This window comes from Centrocercus urophasianus, unplaced genomic scaffold, assembly GCF_019232065.1.
Source record: "Centrocercus urophasianus isolate 14NV4802_14NV808 unplaced genomic scaffold, USGS_Curo_1.0 seq_39, whole genome shotgun sequence".
Taxonomy (NCBI): Eukaryota; Metazoa; Chordata; class Aves; order Galliformes; family Phasianidae; genus Centrocercus; species Centrocercus urophasianus.
The window spans coordinates 565,538-591,450 of NW_024884966.1; the positions used below are offsets into that span (position 1 = coordinate 565,538).

Below are 25,913 nucleotides of genomic sequence, written 5' to 3' on the forward strand. Positions count from 1 at the left end.
CACTCACTGGAATGCAGTCATCTAAATTCTTCAGTTTGTAGAATGGTCCCAGGAATGATTTTGGCCCAGGACAACCAGCACTTCCCCATGGTTTGAGGTTCAGCACCATTCTGAGCCATCGGTTTGGACGCAGCTCAGCCTGTTCCAGATGCTGAGATAATCAAGTGTTACAGACATGGCATTGCTGTGCCAAGTGGCCCAGAGGTGGAAAATGAGCCCTGGCACTGCTCTGGTGACTAGGACAGTTGTATTTTCCACTCAACACCCATCATAGCTGCAAGTGGGAGCGTTCAGCCTAAATAGACCCAGTGATCCCAAGCTGGTACTTACAGCCTTGCTGGAACTAAGCCACTTGGGTAGCATTCCATTGGAAGTGTGCAGCAGGAACAGGACCAGATCTCCTCCAAGCACTATTCAATTGCTGCACATTTCCCCAGCCACCTTCAGTACCTTTTTGTTTGGTTTTTCATTCTACATTACTCTTTTAAAAAATTAAACAGAAATAAAAAGGCTAGACTTGGACATTTTGCCTGGACTCGTGACCATGTAGGCTCACTCTTTATGGGCCATGATTATAAATAACTTAAGGCAGTATAGCTTTTGGTAACAGTAAAGTGCTTCATCTTGAAAATCTTCTTCCAGGTAATACATTCTTTAGTCTTCATGCTCCTTTTCAGCCTTTGTTGAAGGTACCCTTTATACCACTAAACAGCAAACAACAGCACTAGATGAGACTTAATGCATATATGCTGATTTCATGTCAGACTAAATAAATAGATTCCTGAAGCTAGCTGCACTCAATTGGTACCTTTGCTCCTTCCCACTGTTTTCTGCATCAGTTTCTCTACCTGCATTTCAGTCCTGTCTTCACAGCACCCACGACAAAGGCCACTGCAGGCAAGAGAGAGTTATGCTGGCAAAATTAGCAGAGGTACCCTGTAATAAAGCAGAGACCACTGAAGTCTCATAGGAGATTTTATGAAGATGATCTCTTCTACAATACCAGTAGTATTTACAGTACTGCCTTTCCTTTTAAATGCACCTTTGGAAACAGAAAACAACACTGGCATCTGGCACCACCCTCTGATCTAGGGCTAAACGACAAGGAGAAAGTGAAATAATGCAAGGTAAGTAACCAAAACATTGTTAAAACAAGGATTAATGCCATCTTTTTTCTTACTGTACTTAGGAGTGTATTTTCGTGCTTCCTTCAGATCCTGCATTAAAAAAAGATTGCAGGAGCCTCAGTGGGTCAGTTTGAAAACCCACAGGATAGATATCATCTCTTCATAAAGCCCTCAAGGAGGACACTGATAGCAGGTTTAATTTACCCTTCCACAGATCTCCATCTAGAGATGGATTGTGAGAGACACTTTTGTTTTCAAAGTACTTTTCCAAATAGGCAGGAGCATGAAAATAAAGACATATGGTGCCTGAAGAAATGAATATTCATTGTTAGCTTTTATGGCTGTAGGAAGCACAGTAACAAGAGCTGAAAATACGAGTTTTAATTTTTGCAGTAGTGATAAGGAGAAGCGTGTGTGGGAATGTCGTTTGATTTTTCACTCATCCGAGGTTGCTTCCTCACTCATTTCTGTTTTCTCCAGCTGAATCAATGTTTTCTCTCTCACAAAAGAAAACAAAACCACAGCAAATCACAGCTGAATATCCCCACCCACATCAAGACATTACTTAACTGTCTTAACTTAAATGTCATCAAAATTCATCCAAAAAAAAAGTATTTAAACTCAGTTCTCAATAGCTTGATTTTTGAATTGACTGTTTTTGTAGAATCACAGAATCCCAGCATGGCCTGGGTTCAAAGGCCCACAGCGTTCCTCCAGTCCCAACCCCTGCTGTGTGCAGGTCGCCAACCAGCAGCCCAGGCTGCCCAGAGCCACATCCAGCCTGGCCTTGAATGCCTGCAGGGATGGGGCATCCACAGCCTCCTTGGGCAACCTGTGCCAGTGCCTCACCACCCTCGGGGGAAAAACTTCCTCCTCATATCCAACCCAAACCTCCCCTTGTCACAGCTTTTGCTTTTCAAAACTACTGCTATATTCTAGGAGAGACAAAACAATCCAATCTATATATAGAATGAAGCAGTTTTAAGCACAATATTTTTCAAAATGATTTTCATATGTGAAAGTGCTGTCTAACTTTATTCAACCAATATTAACACTTGAAATCCCTGGGCTGGCATCATTCCTTATATGAGGATGCTGTCGTTGTTTCAGCAGTTTCTCCAGCTGCCTTGTAGCCACCCACCTAAGGAAATTATACTTGACTGGAGGAATGAAACTTTTGTAATAAAGTTGAAAAAGAAAATGATGTAAGTGTATGAACACAAAACTAGTAGTCTGTCTCAAGCTTCTTTTACTTTCGCATATATAGACAGCCTTTGTGGTTATTGTAATTAACGACATTATTTAATGTCTTATAGTACCTTTAACTGTTCCTGTATTCACCCTGCTATTAAACCACAACTTAAAATCACTGTCAATAGGGCTGTTTGTGTATTTCCTTGCTTGTGAATCCACATGCATACTGCCATCTGGCTCTTGGGTTTCTGACCCTTCCTCTGTATCTATCAGCACAGCTATGCTATAGAGTACGTTTGCAAGTAAATTTGTATTGTGTTGCCTTTCTGCTACATAATGTTTCTTCCAACTCATGTCTCTCTGTCCCTGTACTGCAACATCTTTTTATTATTACTGTTATTATATGTACAGAATGATCTGTTCCTACAGTTGCATCCATTCTATGAGTAGGCATCTCCAATTATTTTCCCTAGCAAGAACTACAGTTTTCCGAGCTAGCCTTGTTTCAAATATTTCTGAGAGTATTCAGGTGGGACATTAGGAAAAATTTCTTCTCCCAGAGAGCGGTCAGGTGCTGGAATGGGCTGCCCCGGGAGGTGGTGGAGTCATCATCATCCCTGGAGGTGTTCCAGAAGCGTGTAGATGTGGTACTATGGGACACGGTTTGGTTAGGAAATATTGGTGGTAGGCAGACGGCTGGACTGGATGACCTTGGAGGTCTTTTCCAACCTTGGGTATGATTCTGTGATTCTCTGGGTTCCTGACTCTGCCCAGCGCTCAGCTCCCCAGCTAGCATCCTGACGTGTCAGGTATTCCTCATTCACAGAGGATTCATAGGATGACACGCGGGTAGGTATAAATATCAGCATGTCCCAATGCTGCTCTCAGAATAGGTGTTGATGCCCTACTTCTTTCTTAGACATACTTCAAACTGACTTTTTAGATCCTCTATGGATTTTGCCATTTAAGATGGCCAGCACAATGCAATGGCCACTTCATCATCCGTATTACCTGTGGGGTACAGATGCCAGATCACACTTTGTTGCTGTCCAAAGGACGGGCAAGACCAATAGTCAGTGTTTGTCAATAGCACTGTGCTTTCCTGCTCAGGAAGGAACCAGCATGCACTCAGTCACACCTCTCACCACACGTCTTCCTCTGCCCTCCCTTTGTGTGATCAGCGATTCAGTGCTGCCCCATCGGGGTGCTCCTGCAGGGCAGTGTCCTGACAAGCACCCTGAGAGAAACCATCACTTTGTGATGTCTGATTTAGACACCAGGCGGCCCTTCTCCTCCCAGGGTGATCCAGATTGCTTGTGTTGGGCTCCTGTGATTGTGTTGGGCTCCTGTGATTGTGTTGGGCTCCCCCTGTGATTAACAGGAAGATCTGGCCCACATCCCGAGAAATAATGAGTCCTGGGGAGAGATTACCAGGCGAGGCCGTGGCAATCAGCTGTGACTGCAGCTGAGCCACTTGTCACCACCACATAGGCCACAGGCACAGAGCTCTGAGCGCAGCCTCTGCCGAAGCCCCCATCAGGAGCACCTCCCTGCCAACGGCACCCACACAAAGATATTTGTGGATACATTTTTTAGAAACATTTTAGTGCTTCAAGCTGGTTAAAGAGAGGCGTTATCCCATTCTGCTCCGGGCTGCACTGCACGCAGATTTGGGCACCACAGTTTTACCAGGGCAGAAATTATCAGAGAGCATCCAAAGGAGGGCTGCACAGATGGGGAAGGGCCTGGAGGACAAGGGGTGTGAGGGGCAGAGCTGAGCACCGCTCTACGACAGCGAGGGGCTGAGGGACGGCGCCGAGCTGCGGCAGGGGAGGGCCGGGGCCGAGGGCGAGGCTGCGCCCAGAGGGCGGAGGGCGGCACAGCAACCCTGGGCGGCGGGCACGGCCCCGAGCGGCCGGAGGTGCGCTGGGACGTCGCTGGGAGCGGGGCCGGGGGTGCCGTGTGGGGCCGGGGCTGGATTCCGTGATCTTTGGGGGTCCCTTCCAGCCCGGGATGTGCTGTGACACGATGCCGTACTCTGTCCAAGGCTCTCATAATCAGGTTCCAAGTTCCCACTCAAGGTCTCGCTCATGTGTGTAAGTACAAAGGCTCAATAAAGCCTTTACATTCAGACTTTATTCACTGGGAGCACTCAACCATTGGCATAAGTGCATCATAAAATAGACGGAGAGCTGTAATTTGTACCAATGGAGCTTAGCATTTCCTGGGGCAGATTTCCATCACGGGCAGTGCCTCAAGCTGAGGAAGCAGGAGGCTGAGAGGAACTTTTGTATGGATTTTCCCTCCTTCGGCTTCTCCTTCCTGCACTCTGTAAGAACGCCAGCAAGAGCCTCCAGATCAGCAGTATCTAGGCCACTAAATAAAAGCAGCCTGAATTGGAAAGGCACGATGTGCTAGCAGAAACCATTCAAATCTTTAAAAAATTAAACCAGTTTTACCAAGGCAATTGTGAATCGCCAACTTGAGTAAGGAGAGCTTCCAAACCATTGCTCCCGACTTCACAATTGCATCCACGTGGAAGAATGTCATCTCTCCAGCCTTCTGTAGGACCTCAGGTTCCCAGTATTACTGGATTGTCGGCTCTGACTGAATGCAAGCCCTGCAGCCCTCAAAGGTGGGCTGTTCTGTGTATGTCCTGTCCATTTGCACAGAAGTGTGGGAGGTGTCAGGGTGAAAGGGTTTGCTAAATAAGCTGTTTTTTTCTCCAAAACACTGATAATTACTTGAAAGCTGAGCTCAGCCTGCTGCTTTTCTTGGGCAGAGTGTGCTGTGACAAGCTCTAGTTCTCTAGTTCCCCTGTTTTCACTGTCCTTGTTTCAATTGGGGTTTATAATGGCAAAACCTTGTTCTCTGAGGCTTTGCACATCTTTGGTTCAATCCCCTAAAGAAATCAATTCCTGATTGACAATACTACCTAAAATACAGCAGGAATTGGATGGGAGGGATGCACCAAGCAGAGATTCCATACTGAAGAGCGTTGTTTTGGATTATATTCCTACAATTTAGTATTATGCTTTAAATACTAAAAATAAATCTGCCTTTTCTCCTGCCTTTCCTGCTGGGCTGTCAGGATTGCCAGGGCTGGATCTGCTGTCCCAGGCAGCTTTGGCCGTAGCTCCTGGAGAAGCAGAGCTTCCTGCCTGGAGAGTTGGTGGGCAGCCCTCCTACTGCAAACGCATACATTTCTCTGCTGCTCTCCCTCGGTCCTGGGAGCTGCAGAATTTCTCTGCTCTTATGTAATGGGCTGCTGGTGGCTTTGCTTGAAAAACGTCTTTTCCAGCTGGAGGGGGATCAGGAACCCTGTCCTGGAGCTGCTAGGTCACTGCTCGCAGGGCTGCTGGCCAGGGCAGAGGTGCCAGGCAGTCGGGCTGCAGAAGGGAGCAGCTGGGCACCTCGTGCCCTTTACCCCGTACCTCTCCCGGAGTCCTCGTCCCCCTCACAGCACCATGGGGCGGCTCCACGCGGGCGACTTCGGGCTGCAAACGAGGGATGAAACGGGAGAGGTGGCGATGCGGGGCTGTGCATCTCGGGGCAATGCCGCGGGGGAATGCAGCAGCCGTGGGACCGGGGCTGGGGTTGGCTGCTGCTCCGCAAAATCCCCGCTCAAAGCCCTCCCCAGGGGAAGGGGAGCGGGGGGTGCCCGGGGCAGTCGGTAGGGATGGACCGGAGGGGGGGACGAGGGAGGGATCGGGGGATGTTAAAATGCAGCATCATCCTCCCGCCCCAGCCAATTCCCCACGCGTGTGTGTGCGGAGGGAGGGAAGGAGGGAAGGGAAGGAGGGAGGAGGGCAGCGGCGCTTTCCAGCGGGGGGGGGGGGGGGGGGGACCCCGCCCCCAGCCCCCCCGGGGGGGCGGGGCTCGGCTCGGAGCGGGCACTGCGGAGCCGGCAGCGCTCCCATTGCAATGCCCGAGCAGCGGCGGCGAGAGGGGGGCCCCCGGCGGGAGGGGGGAGCTGCTCGTTGGCTACGGGGAGGGAGGAGGGGAAAAAGAGCGAGGGAAAAAAAGGAGAAAAGCAAGGACCCCCCTCCTCCCTGCTCTGCCCGGTCCCTTCCACACACACACCGCACGCTCGCACACACACACCCCATTGATCAATATTTGGCTGTCTTGCTGCAACTTGCTGCAGTCTTTTAAAGGAGTAGTAGAGAGAGAGAGGGAGAGAGAAAAGGAAACTGACAGGAAGGGGTAAGGAGCTACACATGTCACATGTGCTTTCTAAGACGGCCAGGAGCATCTGCAGGCTGGATCTGGTGGAGGATGCTGCGGCAGGTGATACACAGAGGGCTCCAGTCGTTTTTCTACAAGCTGGGCTTATTCGTGAGCAGGCATCCGGTGTTTTTCCTCACTGTGCCCGCAGTCCTGACCATCATCTTCGGCTTCAGCCTGCTCAACCGCTTCCAGCCTGACACTGACCTGGAGAGCCTGGTAGCCCCCAGCCACAGCCTGGCCAAGATCGAGAGGAGCTTAGCCAGCAGCCTGTTCTCCCTCGATCAATCCAAAAGCCAGCTGTATTCGGACTTGCACACCCCGGGGAGGTATGGCAGGGTGATTCTCCTCTCCAAACCCGGAGGCAATATTTTGCATCAGGCTGATGTGATCCTGCAGATCCACCGAGCCGTGCTGGAAATGAAGGTGAACTACAAAGGCTATAATTATACTTTTTCCCATCTGTGTGTGTTGAGAAATCAGGATAAGAAATGCGTGCTGGATGATATTATTTCAGTACTAGAGGATCTGAGGCAGGCTGCCCTCTCCAATAAGACAACAGCCAGGGTGCAAGTGAGCTATCCCAACACTAAATTAAAGGTATGCTCTTACTGCATGCTTTTGCCAATTAAAGAGGCAGCACTTCATTTCTTGTCCTAAACAGCAAGAGGAATATAATCATATCTCTCTCTTTCTGTCTAAATGTGTTTGATCTGGGCTTTCCTCGGGAAGCAGCCGAAGCTGATGCCTTGCTATTGTTCTGTGCGAGGAGGGAGGGGGGGACGCACGGTACTGAGCCAGGAGGAGCAGGGAGCAGAGAGCAGCCTGGAGACCGGGCGACCTTGCTGTGCCTCGAGGGGTTAATGCATCGGGAGAGGGGACAGGAGGTCGGAACCGGGTGTGGGGAGGAGAGCTGGGGTCTCGCTGGGGTCTCACTGGGGTTTTGCTGTCACTTATTCCAGCCCCAGTGACGTGGTAGGGTAACTGATCTTTGGTATGGCCAGAAAAAGGCTTTCCTCTAAGGCACGATGAGCTGCTGTATCTCCCTGACCCTGCGAGTGCCATAGGAGAAGCAGGAGGTTTGGGTGAGGAGTGATTTCAGGTGTTCTGCCTGCTCTTTCTTCACCTGCATGCATAGAAGGGGACGGGGGGTGGATTATTTTTTTTTCCTCTCAGTATGAAAATAATTAGTTCTGGTGCTGATGGATGGGCTGGAGTTTTGGGACAGATCCCATCAGCTAGAGGCTTCCAGTGAAGGCGAAACAAGGTAAAAGGGGACAGAAGCTTCAGCCCTCCTGATTAAAAAAAATAAGCATTTTGGCACAAGTGTCTCAGGAATATTCCCCTGGCACACACGCACCCTTTTCCCTCTCGTAAGGAGCAGTCTGCCTCACTAACCTGCTGTGAGCAAATAAGGCAGAAAGTTTAAAGGTGGATGGTAGAAGTTTCTGCAAATTGTGACATATCTGCATGCTCCCCAGGCATTGCACCAGAGGCAGGGATTACTTAACAGAGTTGAACAGAATCCCTAGGTTGCTGGTCCCTCAGAACTCAGGTCATAGGGAAAGGAGTATTTCTTGCTGCCCCTCAGAGATGAGTGCTGTTGCAATTACCGGCCAGGTCCTGAAGTTATCTTTTGTTACTCTTGATTTACCAGGGAAAAAAAGAAAAGCCAGTCGCTGCCCAAAAAACTAGAACAGAAATACTGATTGATTTTACTGGTCTTTTTCCTTCAGCAAAAGGGCCAAGTGGGATGCGTGGGATTTGGTCCCATTGCTGTAGATGTGACAGCATTTGTCTCGTGCAGAGTTGTGGCTCTTTGAGCTGGTGGAGATGGAAAGGTGTCCTTCATGCTGTTGGAAAGCCCTGAGTGCAAGCAGTGCTTGGGAACACTACGAGTGACTCTGGATTAAATACTCCTGAATAATTGTTGCTGTTTAATTCATTATGGAGACAATCCTGCTATCACACAAAATAAAAGCATTTTCTTTCTGTTTTGCTTATTTTTAAAATTGAAATTAAATTAATTCAGTGGAGACACCAATAATCTAGATTAACATCGCTATCACCCATTCTCATACAGAGATGGTGATTCTACTCCCTCGGTCCAGATTAATTTCCACATGTCTAACTACCTCTGCTGAGCCTGTCGCAGTCAGGATGGGGTCATTTGCAATGTGGTTTTTGACCATTTCTACTTTTTTTTTTTTTAAATAAAGTGAGAAAAAGTTGACTGGGATTGGAGACTAACAGTGGCTGGGAGAAAAATCATACACACAAAGTTTTTCTCAAAATGTGGTTCTAAGTGTTGCCAAATATTAGCCCAGCACCTCCAATCCCCCATTAGTTGATGTGTATCATCACCCAGGTGCCTTTACGTGTCCGGTTTTACCATGGGACAAAGCTGGGTGCCTTCCAGCCACTTCTCAGCATGGGGATACATTTGGGGGCCACCAAAAGCTGTGGCTGTTCTTCAGAGAAAGGCTAAAAATGGCAGCCTGCACCTGTGGTAAGGAAAAGAGTCTCTGTTACTGCTAGGAAAGAGGGGTTTTCTTTTTCTGGTAGCACAAGGAATGGCCAAAAGCACAGTTTAGTAGGGGCTCCTGGGTTTATTGATTGGCTTCCCTGTCCAACCTCTCAACAAAAGCTGAGGAAGCTCAGGTTTGTGCCACGTGCTCCTGGGTTGTCCAGATGTATTTAGCTGTGAATGTCTTGGATGGGACACCACAAGAGCAAATCAGTGTCTGGATGTTCACCAAAGGGAACCACTCCTGTGATCATAGCTATGAGGTTTCTATTTCTTTTCGCTTGAGTCGCGACATGAGAGAGCAGTTGTGGCAGGACCTAATAGGGGGGCAAACCAGTCAGCCAAGGCTGCCAGCCATACGTGGTGTGGACCGGTCTCACCACATGGCTGGTCCCTGTCCTTGGGAGCTTTCTCAGCTAAAGTTCCCTGTAGCCAAGAGGGACCCATCAGGGTCTTCTAAGGTTGCCTCTCTTTCTCCAATGACTTGGTGCTTGGTTAATACCAGTACAGTTTCTCATCTTCCTATAAGAATGACCATAGCTTGAAGAAAATTCTTCTGAGAACAACACTTTGGGTTTACAAGCCGTGAAGGTGCCCCAGCTGTGTTAGTCTGCAGCTGACAAAGGGCAACACCTGTACTTTTTTGGGAACCACAGTGACAATCTTAGCAGCTCCAATCCGCTCTCCTGCTCAACCTGGGACCTGTAAAGACCTCTTGTAGTTTTCCCTCCCCTCAAATCTCACGAGCAGCTCTCACTTTGTCTTTCTTCTTGTCTCCCAGTTGGGTAAGATGGGCTGGAGGTTGGCTGTGGGTGAGCTCTTGCCATGTCTTTCACAGGAGCATTCCGTGTGCCAAATTTCAGCAAACCGCTCTGATTTCAAATGGGCTGGATGGGGCCATAGAGTCTAGCAAAACTGCCTGTCCTTTTCTAAGAAAATCTGTCTGTGTAAGGTAACCATTACTCATTATTCAGAGCTGGAAGAGATTAGAGCCTTGAGTACATCTATTTTCACTGCCCTTCCCTAAGGAGGGAAGTCTTGGTCTCCCCATTTGACAGAGGAGGAGCAGAGAGATGGCGCTTACTTGCACTGTGCAGATTGCAGCATTGTTCTAAATGCTTAAAATGCATTCAAAATCCACTCTGGCAATGTAGGGATCACTGTAGTTTGTTTTTCTGAGTTGCTAGGTGAAACCAGCTTTATTCCTACTGCCATCGCTGTCGGGACCGTGGTCAGTGCAGTTACAGCGACTGCTCCACCACGCTGCAGTCTGCAGCCCAGCCAGAAAGTGACTTGCCCAAGGTCATGCAGACAGAGCGTGGCAGAGCAGGAAATCAGAGCTGGATGAATGGAGTCCGGATGGAGACTTTTGGGATAAGTCATGGAGCAAGACTGCTCGCGCTCACCCTACCGCAGGCACAGAGCAATGTTCCTGTGCAGGGGGTCTGGATTGAGCTCCTGCTATGTAGAGCAGGCAAGGTTACAAGGAGCACAGGCTTGCACAAAGCTGTTAACTCACAGGTGTGCTCTCAGGGGTGATTTTTATCTGTTCATCTTCCCAAACAGTGCCGGAGCATGGCTTCAGGGATAGCACGAGTCAGAGTCCATTCTCAGTACATGTACTGCCTCCCTTCTGGGGACAGCAGTGTGTATCTGCTTGGATACGTTGTGCCTCTGCCCTGTGGCTACAGCACAGGCTGAGGTTCATATTATTTATTAATCTGGACAGACCTATTGATTACTTGGGGATATTTCTTGTGCAGTATCAGATACTGGAAAGGAGATTACGGTCTTCTGACCCCTCACTGTCAGTAAGCCCCTCAGAAGTCCTGTCTTTACCGGGTTAAAAAGAAGAGAACGCTGCTAAGAATTATTTCTAAATACGGTTCTAACCTGGAAAACAGTACATGCACAAAAGCACTTTGTTCCAAGTATTTCATTTTTACTGTTTGTTTTCATGTTTATTTGCTAGTTTGTCTGAGAAAAGTCAATAACTTCAAACTTATTTCTTTGAGATCACAACAAACATGACAACTGCTGGTTAAAAGGAGTCTTTGAGGGCAGACTGTTTTCCGTAACACTGCCTTCAATTAATTATCAGTCGTTTATGAGCGCTGCACTAAACAGCAGCCAATAAAAGAGACGTCTCTATTTCCACAACTACGATAAGCATATCTGTTGGATATGGGATCTTCTATTGCTTAAGCAGAAAAGTTGCGTGCATTCACTTTGCATCTTAAAACCTGTAATTGCAGATTTGCTACCAGCCAAGTGTTCTCCAGGGGCTTCCTTGGAGGCAGTGCAGCTCTGCACCATCCTGATCCCGCCTGCCCCAAGCCAAGCCTGTGGCTCAGCATCCTGCTAAGTGCTCTGTGGTTGGCAATGGCAGCGAAGTCAAATCAAACTAATAAAATATGAGCAGGGAGAGGATCAGAAGGGGAAGGCTAGAGGCAGCGGATAGTTCTCATTTGAGCCTCTCGGATCAAGGCAGGATTGGCTGAGCTCGAAGCAGCTGCTCAGTAGCATGAAAGCAAGGCAGAAAAATGTGTGAAGGCAAGAAACTTCTCCTGGCTCAGAGGCTGGGAGAACTTCCTTGAAAATGAATCAAAACAGAACAAGGACCCTCTTGTGCTCACACCTGTGCTTGCACACTCTCAGGCAGGATGAGGCAGAGCTTCTCACCTGGTGCCTGATCCTGGAGCTGTGTCTGTGTCCTTGCTGCAGGATGTCCCTGCAGCTTTCAGCTTCAAAGGACATGGTCAGACTGCTTGCTTACCCACTGTGGACAAGAAACGAAGCATTTCTTGCATATTTAGGAACATTCTCGATTACTTTCTGCACTTAATACATTCAGAAAGGTCTCTTCCCTATTTCTGCAAGACTGGTTTTGAAGTTGATTTACCAAAAAGGGAGAGCAGACCATCCTGGCAGGGCCAGGGACGTGAAACTGAATTAACTTGTACCAGGACAAGCTGTCCCATGGTAAACAAGCAGCAAAAACAGAGAAGAAATGTATAAATCAGTGATGGGGCTTAATGTGCTTTTTTGCTCTGCTGTTCTCCAGGGCAACAACTCACAAACTGAACTTTCTTCATCAGCCTCTGGTCTCGATGATCTCTAGAGGTCCCTTCTAACCCCCACAGTTCTGTGATTCTGTGATCCCATCAGGGCTGTGGACAATCTGCATGCCATGCAGGTCTGCAGAGAGGCAAAGACACAACATCAGGCGCTGTGAGACACGCTGTGGCACAGGCAGGGTAGCAGGCAGAGGACATGGTTCCCTCTATCGTGGCAGATGCTGATTTTAATTTGGGCTTTGCCCTTCATCTCAAGATGACCCTGGTCAGCCTCTTCACGCCTTTCATCCCAAGCTATTACACTCCTTAATATTGTCAGCACTTGAGGAGAGGGATGGCCTATTATGCAATGCCAGGCTCTTTGGAGGCCTTGCCATGATAGGATCAATTACAAAGAAGCATTTGGAAGTTTGGCTGGAGAGAAAAAGGAGACATACATTGAAGTTCATTTGGTTGTAGCAACTGCTCACCTTTGGGACTGTGGAGGGTGACAGCCAATTGCCACAGGCAGAAAGTTCAGCAGCTATGTTTGCTTATCTCTCTACAAAAGCTGTTCCTCTGTGGACAGAACACTATTTTATATTACATTTATATATACATAATAAAAATATTATATATTATATGTACTATATGTTTATTTTAATATTTATTAAACATTCCGAGTTAAACTTATCGTTTGGTTTTATCATGTGCAGGACACTTTAAATCCCTCATTTGCTCAAGGAATCCTCCACCACTGCTTCGACACTGACAGAAAAGCTTCTAATCTCCACCATCCCTGTGCCCATTTTTTCAAAATGCCTTGGTGAGGAAAGGAAATCTTAAAAATTAACTAATAAATAGATAGATAAATGTATGTTCTGCTGTAAATTGGGAGGCACACTGTAAGGAGAGTATTTCCAGAAAGTTACTGTATTATTTACACTCTTTATGTCTATGGGCCCATGCATGTTGCATACGTATCTTTCTTAGTAAGCAAAAAAAAAAGATGCAGGTGAGCTGTGCTGTATATTTTGAAAGTATTCATTTGGCAATAAAAACGGTGTTAAACTTTATCAGAAATAAAGAGAAGGGGAAAAAAAGCTCTTTACAGTTATCACAAGAGTGTAATGGTGCTCAGAACCACGATTTAGCAGAGGGCTGTTAGTTAGGGCAGGATGGTCGGGTTGTGGTTCAACTTGATGATCTTTAAGGTCTTTTCCGACCTGGGCTATTCTGTGATTCCATGACTCTATGAAAAGCAATGGTGAAGAAAGCATGCTGACTGGTTTTCTGAGGTGGGCGATATGAGTTTTCAAAACCACTATCATGCATTTGTACAGAATGCCTTTAATTGATGCAGACCCCACATCCATTGCACACTGGTGGTGCAAACAGCCACGCGTGCTGTGTGTGTTGGGGCTGCAGCTGGAAAGCTCTCGATACAAATGAAACAAAGCTTTCGACTGCTTCACAAAGAAGGTGTTCTGTGAGAAGGGAAGGAGAAGGTAGGAGGCAAAAAGGGCAAGCTATAAAGTCTTTACAACTCAGTTGCTCACCGCTTTAGTCGTGCTCTGTATTTTCATACCTACCAAGGAAGAAGAGTTTCATGTAGAGAACAGATAGCAAAGGAATTGCTTGGTTGTTGTAGGCAAGCAAAGGGAGACAGAAGTGAAAGCACTCCTGGGCACTGCAGAGATCACCACGTGCGTGGTGCGCATCAGTGCCCTGACCCCAGCTCGGGTGTGCATCAGTCCCACTTCTGCAGTGGTTGGGCCATTAAGGAGTGGGGGCTTTAGGTGGCGTGCTGTGAGGCCTTCACGTGCACTAGCAAGTGTGATCTGGTGGCAGCAGGAAGATTTCCAGCTGTAAGGAACTTCTGTGTAAGAAATTCAAGGACGAAGGGAGTAGTTTGTCGGTGGGCAACTCCAGTATGGCACGGAGATCTCACTGCAGATTTTGTTCTCTTTGAAGCCACTCACTCACTGATGGGTAGCTCCTGCAAGAAGCTCCTGGAGCAGCTCTAGGAGATCTTAGACTTCTCACGGCTCTAAGATGGCCAGATCATTTTTTCTGTCCCCAGAAGAAGCCTCCTCCACTGCACTCTGCTGGCAAACTGGTCCCACAGCAGAGCAGACAGCAGAAAATCCTCTGGCTTTCGGTGCAGAATGGTTTTGCTGTGGTAATAGCCTACAACTAAGATGTAAAAAGTCATTCAGTGCCATTGGTGTATACTTTCCTAAATTCATAAGATGGCAGATTTTAGGGCATCTGTCCAAATATATCTTCTTTACAAATTCCTGTTGCACCAGCCCTAAAGCCAGAAAGCTTTTCTGCTCTTGGAGTGTCCTGCATGTCTGTCCCTCGGAAAGCAATGTGGCACCCAGAGGCTTATCACAGAATCATAGAACCGCAGGATCATTAATGTTGAAAACGACCTCCAAGGTCATCTTATCCAACTGTTGACCCATTCCATACAGAGCACCTAACCCTTATCCTCTCACAACATACAGGCAACATAAAGGTCATCTTTAGAACCACTTCAGACTAAAACTTGCACCCAAGTCAGCAGTCTAAGCAAGACAGAAAAGCTCCATGTGTAAGACAGGATCCCACTTCTCTTGCACCTTGTGTAACTGCTCCCAGCAGTGTTACACAAGTGTTGTCATTCTGACTGGGAAGTGTCATTCTTTCCTTATACGTGGTGTGAATGTGCACGTGTGTAAACAGCTATATAAATGCACTCCGAATCAGAAATTGTCACAGATTGCTTTGCTAATTCTGTGCTAAATTATTTGTTATCTGTGCTGCTTGTAGGACGAGCCCCTAACATTTCAACTGAATCTTTTTGTATGAGAGTTACAGCAGTTATGAAAATAGCAACTTTTGTGAAGCAATGCCTACCTTGTCCTTAGCTTCTGTATTGGAGGAAGGAAAGAGAAGACCCCAGTAGATTTGCTGCACAGCCAAGGACACAACCAACTCTCTGTGGACAAAGATGTGTCCCCAGCAGGACACTGTGGATTTCATTGGAGACCAAGGCAATACACTGGATGGACCAAGTGATCTTCACTCCCAGCTTTCCAAGTGGGTTTAGTTTGTGAAGTAATTTGCAGTTTGTTAAGAAAAAAGATGCTGTTAGCAGTACTTCATCACACAATGACAGGGCCTGAGACTTAGCTACAAATCCCCCATGTCTAGCCATTTTCTTAAATGGTTTCTTAGAGCAGATCTTGATTCATTAACTTAGTATGTGAACAACTTCAATGATGAGCAGATGCAACAGGATTTTCATTTTTTCTGCCTAAAATGTACACTTTTTCTCCTTAAAATCCACCTTTGCTTTTCTTGATGCTGACTCTTGTTCTACCAAGTGAGGCTTTATTCATAGATCAGTGCAAAGCTTCCCCTAAGAGACGGTACCACACACCCTTTGGATCCAACTGACAAATTCACTTCTCCTCAGAAGCAGTTGGAAAGTGTGACATTTGATCATAGAATCATAGAGTCATAGAACAGCCTGGGTTGCAAAGGCCCACAGCGCTCCTCCAGCTCCAACCCCTGCTGTGTGCAGGTCGCCAACCAGCAGCCCAGGCTGCCCAGAGCCACATCCAGCCTGGCCTTGAATGCCTGCAGGGATGGGGCATCCACAGCCTCCTTGGGCAACCTGTGCCAGTGCCTCACCACCCTCTGCATGAAAAACTTCCTCCTCAGATCCAACCCAAACCTCCCCTGTCTCACTTTAAAACCATTCCCCTTGTCCCATCACCACCCACCCTCACACACAGCCGTTCCCCTCCTGTTTATCCGCTCCCTTCAAGCACTGGAAGGCCACCATGAGGTCTCCTCAGAGCCTGCTCTACCGGTGGTGTTTCTTCATTAGCAAACATTAATTATCCTGTGGATGACTTATTTTCTGTCTGCACATAAAACCTGCAGATCACAGCTGATGCACACACAATTATCATTGCAAATTGCAAAGGAAGCTGATACAGCAGTAAAGAAACACGAACATTTCTGGATATATTTCTCCAACCCAAGATTCAAGATTAGCACAAGCATTAGGCTTTTGGTAGCTACCCCAAAATAAGTTTAAAAGCTTGAAAAACTAAAGATCTTCCTGCTCTCTTGAAATTTGTTACTGTGTTTTGTTGTGGGTTTTTTTTAATTATTTTTTGTTGTTTTTAGATTCATTTTTAATTTAATTTAGTTTTCGAGAAAATGTTGGGCTCTCCCTTTTTTGTTGTTGTTTTTGCTTATTTTTCCATCAAATAGTAATAAACTTTTATCATTGCAAACTTTACCATTTCCATAGCTGTAGTGTAAGAGGAATGCATTCTTGAAGGGAAAATGGGTTACATAAATGCAAATACTCTAATAGCATATGTTCAGTGATCTTTTCATCAGAATATTCATCTCAAATGGAAAGTTAAAAATGGGGTCATTTGTCACTGCTTAGCAGATCTTAACAAAGCTCAATTAGGAATGGCTCTGATGGTTTTTTTTTCTTTTTTTCTTTTTTCTTTTTCCTTTTTTTTTTCTTTCTCCAAATAATCTTTGGAGTAGCAAAAAATGACCAGAAAAAAATAAAGACGGAGGGGGAGATGAAGGCTTTTTTTTTTTTCCACTTCCTTTAAAGCAGCAAAGTAAAAGACAACAAGTATAAAGAATAGCACAGAATAGAACTCTATTGATCAGAGGGCTGGGGCACCTCTCCTATGAGGAAAGGTTGAAGGAACTGGGCTTGATGGAGAAGAGAAGGCTGTGGGGTGACCTCATGGTGGCCTTCCAGTGCTTGAAGGGAGCGGATAAACAGGAGGGGAACGGCTGTGTGTGAGGGTGGGTGGTGATGGGACAAGGGGAATGGTTTTAAAGAGAGACAGCCACTGTTTTGTAAGGGGTCCTTTTGAAGAGTGGAATGGTGACCGTGGTGCAGGATCACATATTCAAGAATTTCTGTTATGCTGCAGCTCAGGTCCTCCTCACACTTGCCATGATTTCCCCATTGCACAGAGTGCAGCTAGAAAAATTTAGTCAGAGGTGTTGGAGCTATGTGGGCAATTTCACCCTTCTGTGTAACATTGGAAGGCCAAAGGTGTACAAGATTTATAAGGTCAGACAGGCCTATTTCCTGGTTAGTATGAGGAAATGCTAATAGAAAAATTACTTCAGATTGGCTTAGATGGGAAATCAGTCATGTGAGCTGGAAACTGGCTGGAAGGCTGCAAATGAAGAATCATGATAAATGAAAACAGAACAGGTTTATAGAAGGCATCTTGCTAGGGTATCTTGAGAATTCTTGTTAGATCTGGTCTCATCTAACATCTCTATTAATTACTGAGAAGTAGAATTGAATTGCATGGAAATGGAATTCACAGATAATATTAAACAAAGAGTTGTCTGTAGCAGCTGAATTTACACAGACAGAACTGGAGCAGTTATGGACCTGATCAGAAAATAAAACAAGATTCTGAAGAGTTTTAGTTACGTTCTGTCCCCACAGGGCAACCTGTGTCCCTTGAAACAGATTCCTATTAGCTGAGTTTCACAAACGTTGCATTGAAGATACAGTGCTCAAGTGATGTGACCAAGGTCAAGGACAGAATTGATGTTAAAGATTTTGCATTCCGTATGGAAAGGGCACATGGTTTTACTTCTGATTCTGAGACTTCTTGGCAAGTATGGAAATTTCACTGCTCAGTGTTGTCGTTCATCATTCATCTTGGAGACCAAGTTCTGCAGGACAAATTTCACTCCATACTTTGAATTTTTTAAATGAAACCAGTTTTCTTCTGGATTTTTCTGCTGACTGTGGGTTTTTGGTGGGCCAGCCTTCTAGCTGTTGTGCCGTGTTAAGCATTTTTCCTCAGCACTTAAAATCTTCATAAGCCTGATGTTACAAACTGACTCTGTGTTGTTCCTGTCGAACTTTGTTATTCATTAATGAGATTCTGGTTGCGCTGAGAAAAGTTCTTGTAGCAGACAGTCTTAAAACTCATCTGAACAGGATAGTTCAAAAATATCTAACTGGATCCCTTGTGCTGCTTTTTGACCAAATTGAGCATGACTGCAGCATCAGAAGTGCCACGAGTCACATAGTGAAATAGGTTATGGAGTCAGAGCATTCCTCCTTCACCAGTGTTCACAACTTCATGGCTACAGGGGATGGTCAAGTCTACACAGACAGTTTGGGCCACTAAGAGTGCATGATGTGAGTGCTGGGTTGTAGCACATACGAAGACCCATGGTAGGGAAACTCATCCTAAATACCAAAGACAGGAGTTGTTTCTCCTGCTTTGAGACCTTTCCATCATCTAAATTAAACTGGCCCAGCGTGTAGTGAGAGAAGGAAATGATGAATCTCCAGAAGCAATGCATTTCACTTTTTTTAACCACTACAGCAGGAAGAAATGAACTTGCTCTCAGGAGACATCATGGATGAGGGAGAATGTTTCAATTATGCTTTTACCTTTCAGCTGGTGAAAATTAGATAGCTGAATTCCACTATACAATCATTTGAAATAAAAAAGTCACATCAAATTTCCATAAGTATGTGAATTTACTAAATCTGGAGAACATTTCAGCAAAGATGCATGTCAGGTGAAGTGCTTCTGGATGGTCGAGGGAGTAATCCACATCTGCACTGACTTGAGAGAAAAGTGCCCAGCATCATTTCATGGGGAAATCCAAGGTCTCTTCTCGTTCCCACTGCAGCTTTGTCTCATGCCAAATCTCTGACAAGGCTTAGGAAGATTTCTATGGAATTTATTATCAGACGGCTGCAAAAGATCTAAAATCTGAGTAAGGAATTGTCTTCCACCAGAAGGACTCGAATTAATTGCCAGCCTCCTGCACCATATGTTGCCAGATAATGGTGGTTTATTGCATAAGTGAGACTATGATTTTGTAGAGCACTCTGAAGATAAAAGCTGAGATTCTGTTCTCTGGAAGTACTTTTCCCTCTGATTATACTTTGGCTTACTTTATTGGATTTTCCCCTAAATATTTATTTCATTACAATCCAACGGTGTCAAGATTACCACAAAATGGTGTCCACATCTAAAGTCCCATCATCTACAACATTTTTCTTTTAAATTACAAGGCCAAATCTTACTTTTCTTGCCAGAACACAAATCTTTTCGAACAGATTGTATTACTATAAATTGTAAAATCACTTTACACTCCAGGGATTTTTTTTTAACATGTATTGTATTAACTTAACTTTAAAATGCCTTTGAGGTCTATGTGGGGAAAATGATTTGTTACCTTAGAATTGGAAAATCCTTAGAGTTGGAAGGGAGCTCTGATGGCCATCAGCCCAACTCCCTGCGCTGCACAGGGACACCACAGCTACATCAGGTTGCCCAGGGCCTGATCCAGCCTGGCTTTGGCAGTCTCCAGGAATGGGGCTTCCACCACATCACTGGGCAACCTGTTCCAGTGCCTCACCACCCTCACTGAAGACAGTTTTTCCCTTATGTCTAACTTAAATCGACCCTCTTTAATTTGAAGCTATTTCCCTTGTTCTATCCCCACACCCTGCTGAAGGTTCTGTCCCCTCCTTTCCTCCCTTTGGATACCGAAAGGCCCATGTTTCTGCCCCAGCTCAGCAGGCAGCCCAGGGGCCCTAATGTTTCTGATTTGGCAGGTTTCTTTGGGGCTTCAACACTAAACTTTGACTTTCCATGTGTTGAGTCTTGTTCTGGTCGAAAAGGCACATCCAAATCAGTAACCTTGCTTGGAATGAATAGCAGCTGTGAGCGCACATGGAAGGACAAACACCCTGCCGTGAAGTGCAGCCACCTTGAGAACCATTCAGGTGTTGCAGAGCTGACACTGCCACAAAACTGTGGGCTTTGAGCACAAGAATTACAGAAATCCCAAACCAGCCGGCAGCCAGGAGGGAGTTAAAGCTTTTTGAAATTATTTTCTTTGTGTTTTATTTTAGTTCACATTTAGTTTATATAAACACAGATCAGTTTTCTAGTTCAGTTCACAAAATGCCACAGAAATCTGCTGCTCCTACACATGGAAAGGCTCAGGAAGGAGGGGGATGGGACCCTTCACCACCCATTCATACCACAAAATACAGCAGCTAAGGAAACTCCAGCATCAGCCAAAAAGACAGGCAGCTTCTCCAGATGTGCATCGGCCTAGCGCCCTGCACAGCAGGGTCTTCAGCCATGCCAGAACCTTAAGGTCACCAGAAACTGTGGTCTGCACTGAGACCTTGTGTGCATCCTCTCAGGCCTCAGCAGTGCATATGCTGCAGCAAAATGATGCAAATTGTTCAGCTTCCTAATGCTCACTTCTCAGTGCAAATATTCTCCGTGCCATCTGAGGCAGTGTGAGTGGCACCTCATCCACAGAGCATGGCTGAAAAAGGTAAAGAGCTGCTGGCCCTGTAATCGTAGAATCAGAACCACAGAGCAGCTCAGGTTGAAAAGCCCTTAAAGATGATGGAGTCCAACCGCAGCCCAGCCATCCCAGCCCAACTCTACCAGCCCTCCGCTAAATCATGGCCCTGAGCACCACATCCAAACGGTCTGAAACACAGCCAGGGATGGGGACTCCACCACCTCCCTGTCAGCCCATGGCAGTGCTTAGCAGCCCTTTCTGTACAGAAGTGTTTCCTGACATCCAACCTCAACCTCCCCTGGCACCACTTGAGGCCATTTCCCCTCGTCCTGTCACCAGTGAGCAGAGACCAACCCCGCTCTGCTGCACTCACTTTCAGGTACTGGCAGAGAGCAATCAGGTCTCCCCTCAGCCTCCTCTTCCCCAGCCCAAACAGCCCCAGTTCCTTCAGTCTCTCCCCATAGGCCATATTCTCCAAGCCCTTCTCCAGCCTTGTTGAAGCCTTGTTGTAATGTCAGCTAACATCCCATGAGGGATATCTGCATTGATGGGAGGCGAGGAGAAACCCAAATGGCAGATCGTGCCATGAGCTTATTTTCTTTTTTGTATAGGAATAAGAATTAAGGAAAACATATTAGAGAATCATCAGACACTACTTTCATAACTTGTGTTATGAACTGCTGTGAACAAAAGATTTTATCAAGAAGGGCATTCTTTACCAGGCGATCTTGAGGAAGATTTTCAAATATAGGAGCTAGCAGCTGATACTCATATGTGGGAGTGAAGAACCTTGAAGTGAATTCCAAAATACATTAGGTGGGAGTCAGCAATCTCCTATGCAGACCCAAAATCACAGCAGAAGTTATATTTTAATGCATGAATACCTGCCCGGAACGCCTTCTGCCCACTATCCCTTTCCAGATTCGGGTGCAACCTCAGGAAAAGAAAGACCCAAAGCCATCTGAAATGAGGTATTTTTTGGGTCAGTCCAGCTTCCAAATGGCCAAACTCGTTAAAAGACTGTGCTGGAGGGAAGGAGGAGTGCTTCAAGTAGAGAAATGGCTCACAATGTCAAATTTGAGACAATATAATAAAAAAAAAGAAAGAGGTGAAACTGATGATATGCCACAAAAAAGGGAGGAATTTTCAGGAGAGCATGATGTTCCCGAGCACAGCTTCTCTGTGCAGTGCTGCAAGTGTGGCAGCTGCTGGACAGGCTTTGGATGGGAGCAAACTGTGCCCTGCCTCAGAGCTGGGCTGAGCTGAGGGCACGCTACAGATGGCAGCTGACCTCGGAATCGTGCTGGCCTCCAGATCTTGCTGCACCACACTTAGCTCTGTGATTTCCAGCTCTTCTTTCTGCCTCGCCTTTGATAAAACATTATCACAGACTTTCAGTACTTTGGCTGCCGGCCCCCAGAGGAACGGGGTAGAGCAGAGACCAGAGAAAATTAAAGAGATGTTTGCCAACATAAAACATAATTTAAAAAGAAAAAAAGAACTCTTTCCTGAGTCATTATTGAATCTTCAGATTGTAAGAGCTTAAGAGAATCCTGAAGATCTACTTTACTCCCCACTTCTTTTTCTCCACTGTTTATTTTTTCGTATTTCCATCCAATGAAGAAATAAAACTAGGCAACCCAAATCCTTTTGCCCCTTGTCAGCTTTTCTCCCTGTTTCTTGTCTGTGTTGGGCAAATCAATGTGGGGAGAACACCTAGGGGAGGTGCACAGCGGGATGCTCACAAAGCCAGGGGACCCACAAACCTTCCAGCACAACCCATGACCTCTTTCTGGGTTTCCTTTTGGGACAATTATTGCCCCAAGTAATAGTTCTGCTTGGTTGTAAGAGTGTATGGCAAAGTTGTACAGTTTTGTTCCTTTCTGCTTTTGTTGATAGATAAGGAAGGGAGGAAAGGAGGTATTATTGATTTTCAGTGTTTTCTGCTGTCTTTTTGCTTTTTTACTTTGGGAATTGGTTTCTTGTTTGGACTCCAAATCCATGGACTTCAGGAAAGCTTTGAGATCTAGCCAACATCAGAAGCAGAAAGCGTTCTGGTGGAATATTGTCCTGTTTACATCCAGGTGGATTTTGAAATCACAAAATTCTCTTGGCTGTCACTGGGGACAGGACGGCTTTAATTCATTAATCTTAATTACACTTAGTTGCCAATTGCATTCAAATCCCTGCATTTGGGAGAAAGACCTCTTTGTTAACAGCTCTGCTCTTTCTCCCCTTCCTATATTTCGCTTCACACTTCTATTAAAGTGCAGGAGGAGATCCACAATATCCATTGGGCCCTCAAGGACATCTTCCAGCCATATTATAGAAGACTCAATCTTGGTGTATCATGCCTTAATCATGACCATTGGACTAGATGGACCACTGGCCTCCAAGTTGAAGGAGGGAAGATTGAGGTTGGATGTTAGGGGGAAGTTCTATACAAGGAGAGTGGTTAGGCCCTGGAACGGGCTGCCCAGGGAGGTTGTGGATGCCCCGTCCTTGGATGTGTTCAAGGCCAGGTTGGACGGGGTCCTGGGCAACCTGATCCGAATGTGTGTGTTTGGTGGCCCTGCTAGGCAGGGGGGTTGGAACTACATGATCCTTGAGGTCCCTTCCAACCCGGGTGATTCTGTGATTCTGTGTGATTCTGTGGCCTGCACCAAAAAAAAAAGCATTTCTTACCTTCTTACACAATTTGCCATTTTCTTGCTTTTGTTAGAATATTTTTGGTATTGACTTTAAGCTGCAGATGAAATCAGAATTTATATGAAGTGTTCTTTTATATAAAATATTCATGCTCTAGATTCCTGGAGTTTGCCAAATGTGGAAGATGGAAAATGTGTTCTTCCTAGACATGCCTGCATATGTGTGATTAGTTAGTGGTACATATCCAAACACTTGTTTTGCACATTTCCCTCAGGCCAGTGCTCCCTCCCTCATGATTCATTCCTACATTTCTCTTGACATAAAGAAAATCCTTAGGAATGAGCAGTAGCTATGTGCAAGAAAAGGGGAGAAGGCTCAGTTCTTAAAGTGAGATCTGGCTAGCCAAATTCTTCATGGCTGAGCACCTGACAGAGGCTTAGAAATGGTCCCAGTTTGTACAACTGGAGGGCTGCAACTGTGCCATAAAATGCAGAAATCCTAAAGCTACGTGGCACCTCATTGCAGAACACTATCATATAGCAAAGTTTGAATAGATGAAAAATATGACTACTGTTCTGTTTGGTGGCATGAAGAAGCCACCTTCTTCACCTTCCAAGGTGATCCTTGGATAGAAGTTTTGAAGGAAATTCCTGTATCTTCTCCAGGCCAAAAGGGGGACCCCTAGAACTGGAAAGGCTCCTAGGCTGAAACCTCCCCACACAGCTCCACACACAAAGCCATCCCTTGGACACAAATCCATTTGTGGATGGGCTGAGGAAACTGATGGTCTGAGGTGGTTCTTTTTTCAGTCATCACGGGGGATTAAGCAGCCAGGGTGCTGGAGTGCAGCCCGACATTTTGCTTTTTTAGCAGAGAAGCTGCACTGATAGGTAGAGGCTGTTAAATGCAGAGTGCTGAGCCTGGGCTGACTGCTTTCAGTGCTTGCTGAAGTGAAGAGGACAGAGCACAAACTCGAAGGACAACAGACCAGTGTGGAGGGATCTGTGGCTCCACACCTGCTGGAGACAAGAGGATAGCAGCACTTTAAGTTTGACCTGCTCACTTTACACATCCATGCCCAGGCATGATCTGAGAGGTCTTTCTAACACAAAGCCCCTGGGGAAGGCAAACTCATGTCACCGACAGCAAGTTGTTCTGACCCAGCCCCCACCAGTCTTTTCCTAAGGAGCAAACCTCTGCACACCCAAAGCCAGCATCCAACTCACAACCCTTCATCCATCCCACAGCGCTGGGGTGCGGCATCTCCTCCTGCTGCCTGTGCCTGGTGGAGGGGAGAACTGAAAGGCAGATAGGTCAGCCATGCCCCAAAACTATTTCCCAGTGTCTGCAGTCCTCTTTGCTCTGCCAGTAATTCCAGCAGTACCCTTCCCAGTGTGGGGCGGCATGTAGTCACAGCCAGCATGGATACTGTTGCAAGGACCCCGTTGTGTGCTTAGCACAGGTTAAATCAACCAGGGACAAAGCTAAACCAGACCTGAGCTGGGCACTAGTTCCAAGAGGAACTGAGTGGGATCTGACGTGGAACAAGTAGGAGTTTAACCTTGAGAGTAAAGGAGTATTGAATCTCCTGCAAATAAAAGATGATATCTCTAATAGCAATCACGTTTTGCCATTACACCCGTATGAATTCATCCATAATCTGATTTACTTGAAAGGATCTGGGTTAGGATTCTCATTCTCTGTTATTAATCCTAGGATACATCAATCTCTTGAAATACTTTTCTCCTGTTCTTGTCTCTTTCCAAATGATGACTGAAAGCTAGAAAACCCAAAGCAGTAAAAGAACGAGCCCAGACCCATCAGAGAGAGGTGCAGGATTCCTGGTGGTCATTTGGATACATGTCATGCTCCTAAAACCACACCAGGGATGACAGTATGGATCAGTTAAGGTGCTTTGTCCACTGCTGGCTTCTTAGCTTGTGGCTCTACAGGAAATGGAGAGAGACCTGCAGAGGGAAAGTTTGTTTTCAACTCAAACCTTGGAATGGCGCGGGTACTCCTCTGTATGTGCCGGCCTCGTCCCCATGCTTACAGAATTAATCTGGTTGACTAACTAATGAGCTGAATGTCACGGTTTCTGAATGATTGTAAATACTGTCATAGAGACCTGCAGGATTGTTTCCTGGATATCTTCTCATCATCATGCCGCTACATTTTGTTTTTCCTGAGCCAACCTGGCCATCGCTGCACTCCTGCCCCCACTCAGCTGGGGTGTGGATGTTCCTCCCATCTGCTGCCTTTGGGGATGGCTGGTTCTGAACACTGTGTCTGCAGTTGTTTGGAAGAGCAGCACTCAGAGACAAGCACAGCAGCAGTCACGTTGTTGTGCAACAGCACTGACACAGCTCACAGCAGGAAAATGGCTACACTGGAATGCTCCAGGAATTGGTGGCAATCGGTGGCTTTACAACTGAGATCAGCTCATACAAGGTCTGCACAGATGACCATAATAGGGGCAGAGACAGAGATATCCATTCGGTGAAGGCAAAAATACTGCCTCCAAGGCTTTACAGTAAGTTTAGAGAAGCAACCCAATATCTTAAATCGTATTTCAAAGGACAGATTATGTGTTTTTCTTTATGTTGTTGGTGTTCTATTGTTTGTTTTTGTTCTACTTGGAAAACCTTAGTTGAACTACAGTAACCAACGTCATCCTTACCTGCGTGGGTTCTGGCATAATACTTCTTATGGTGGAGTAGGAATGTCCCTATCATGGCAAGCAACTGCTGCACTGATCTCATTAGGAAGTTTATC

General features: G+C 46.1%; 1 protein-coding gene across 2 annotated transcripts in view; it reads left to right on the plus strand.

The window, feature by feature from the left end:
- The first annotated feature begins 6,548 nt into the window (after positions 1-6,548).
- Positions 6,549-25,913, plus strand: part of PTCHD4 (patched domain containing 4) — a 79,767-nt gene continuing 60,402 nt past the window's right edge. Inside the window, exon 1 of one of the 2 annotated variants that reach the window (XM_042832704.1) lies at positions 6,549-6,974. In XM_042832704.1, coding sequence (XP_042688638.1) covers positions 6,549-6,974 — 426 coding nt within the window. Of the gene's footprint in view, positions 7,149-25,913 lie in introns of both variants that reach the window. The other variant, XM_042832703.1, reaches the window with a different exon arrangement.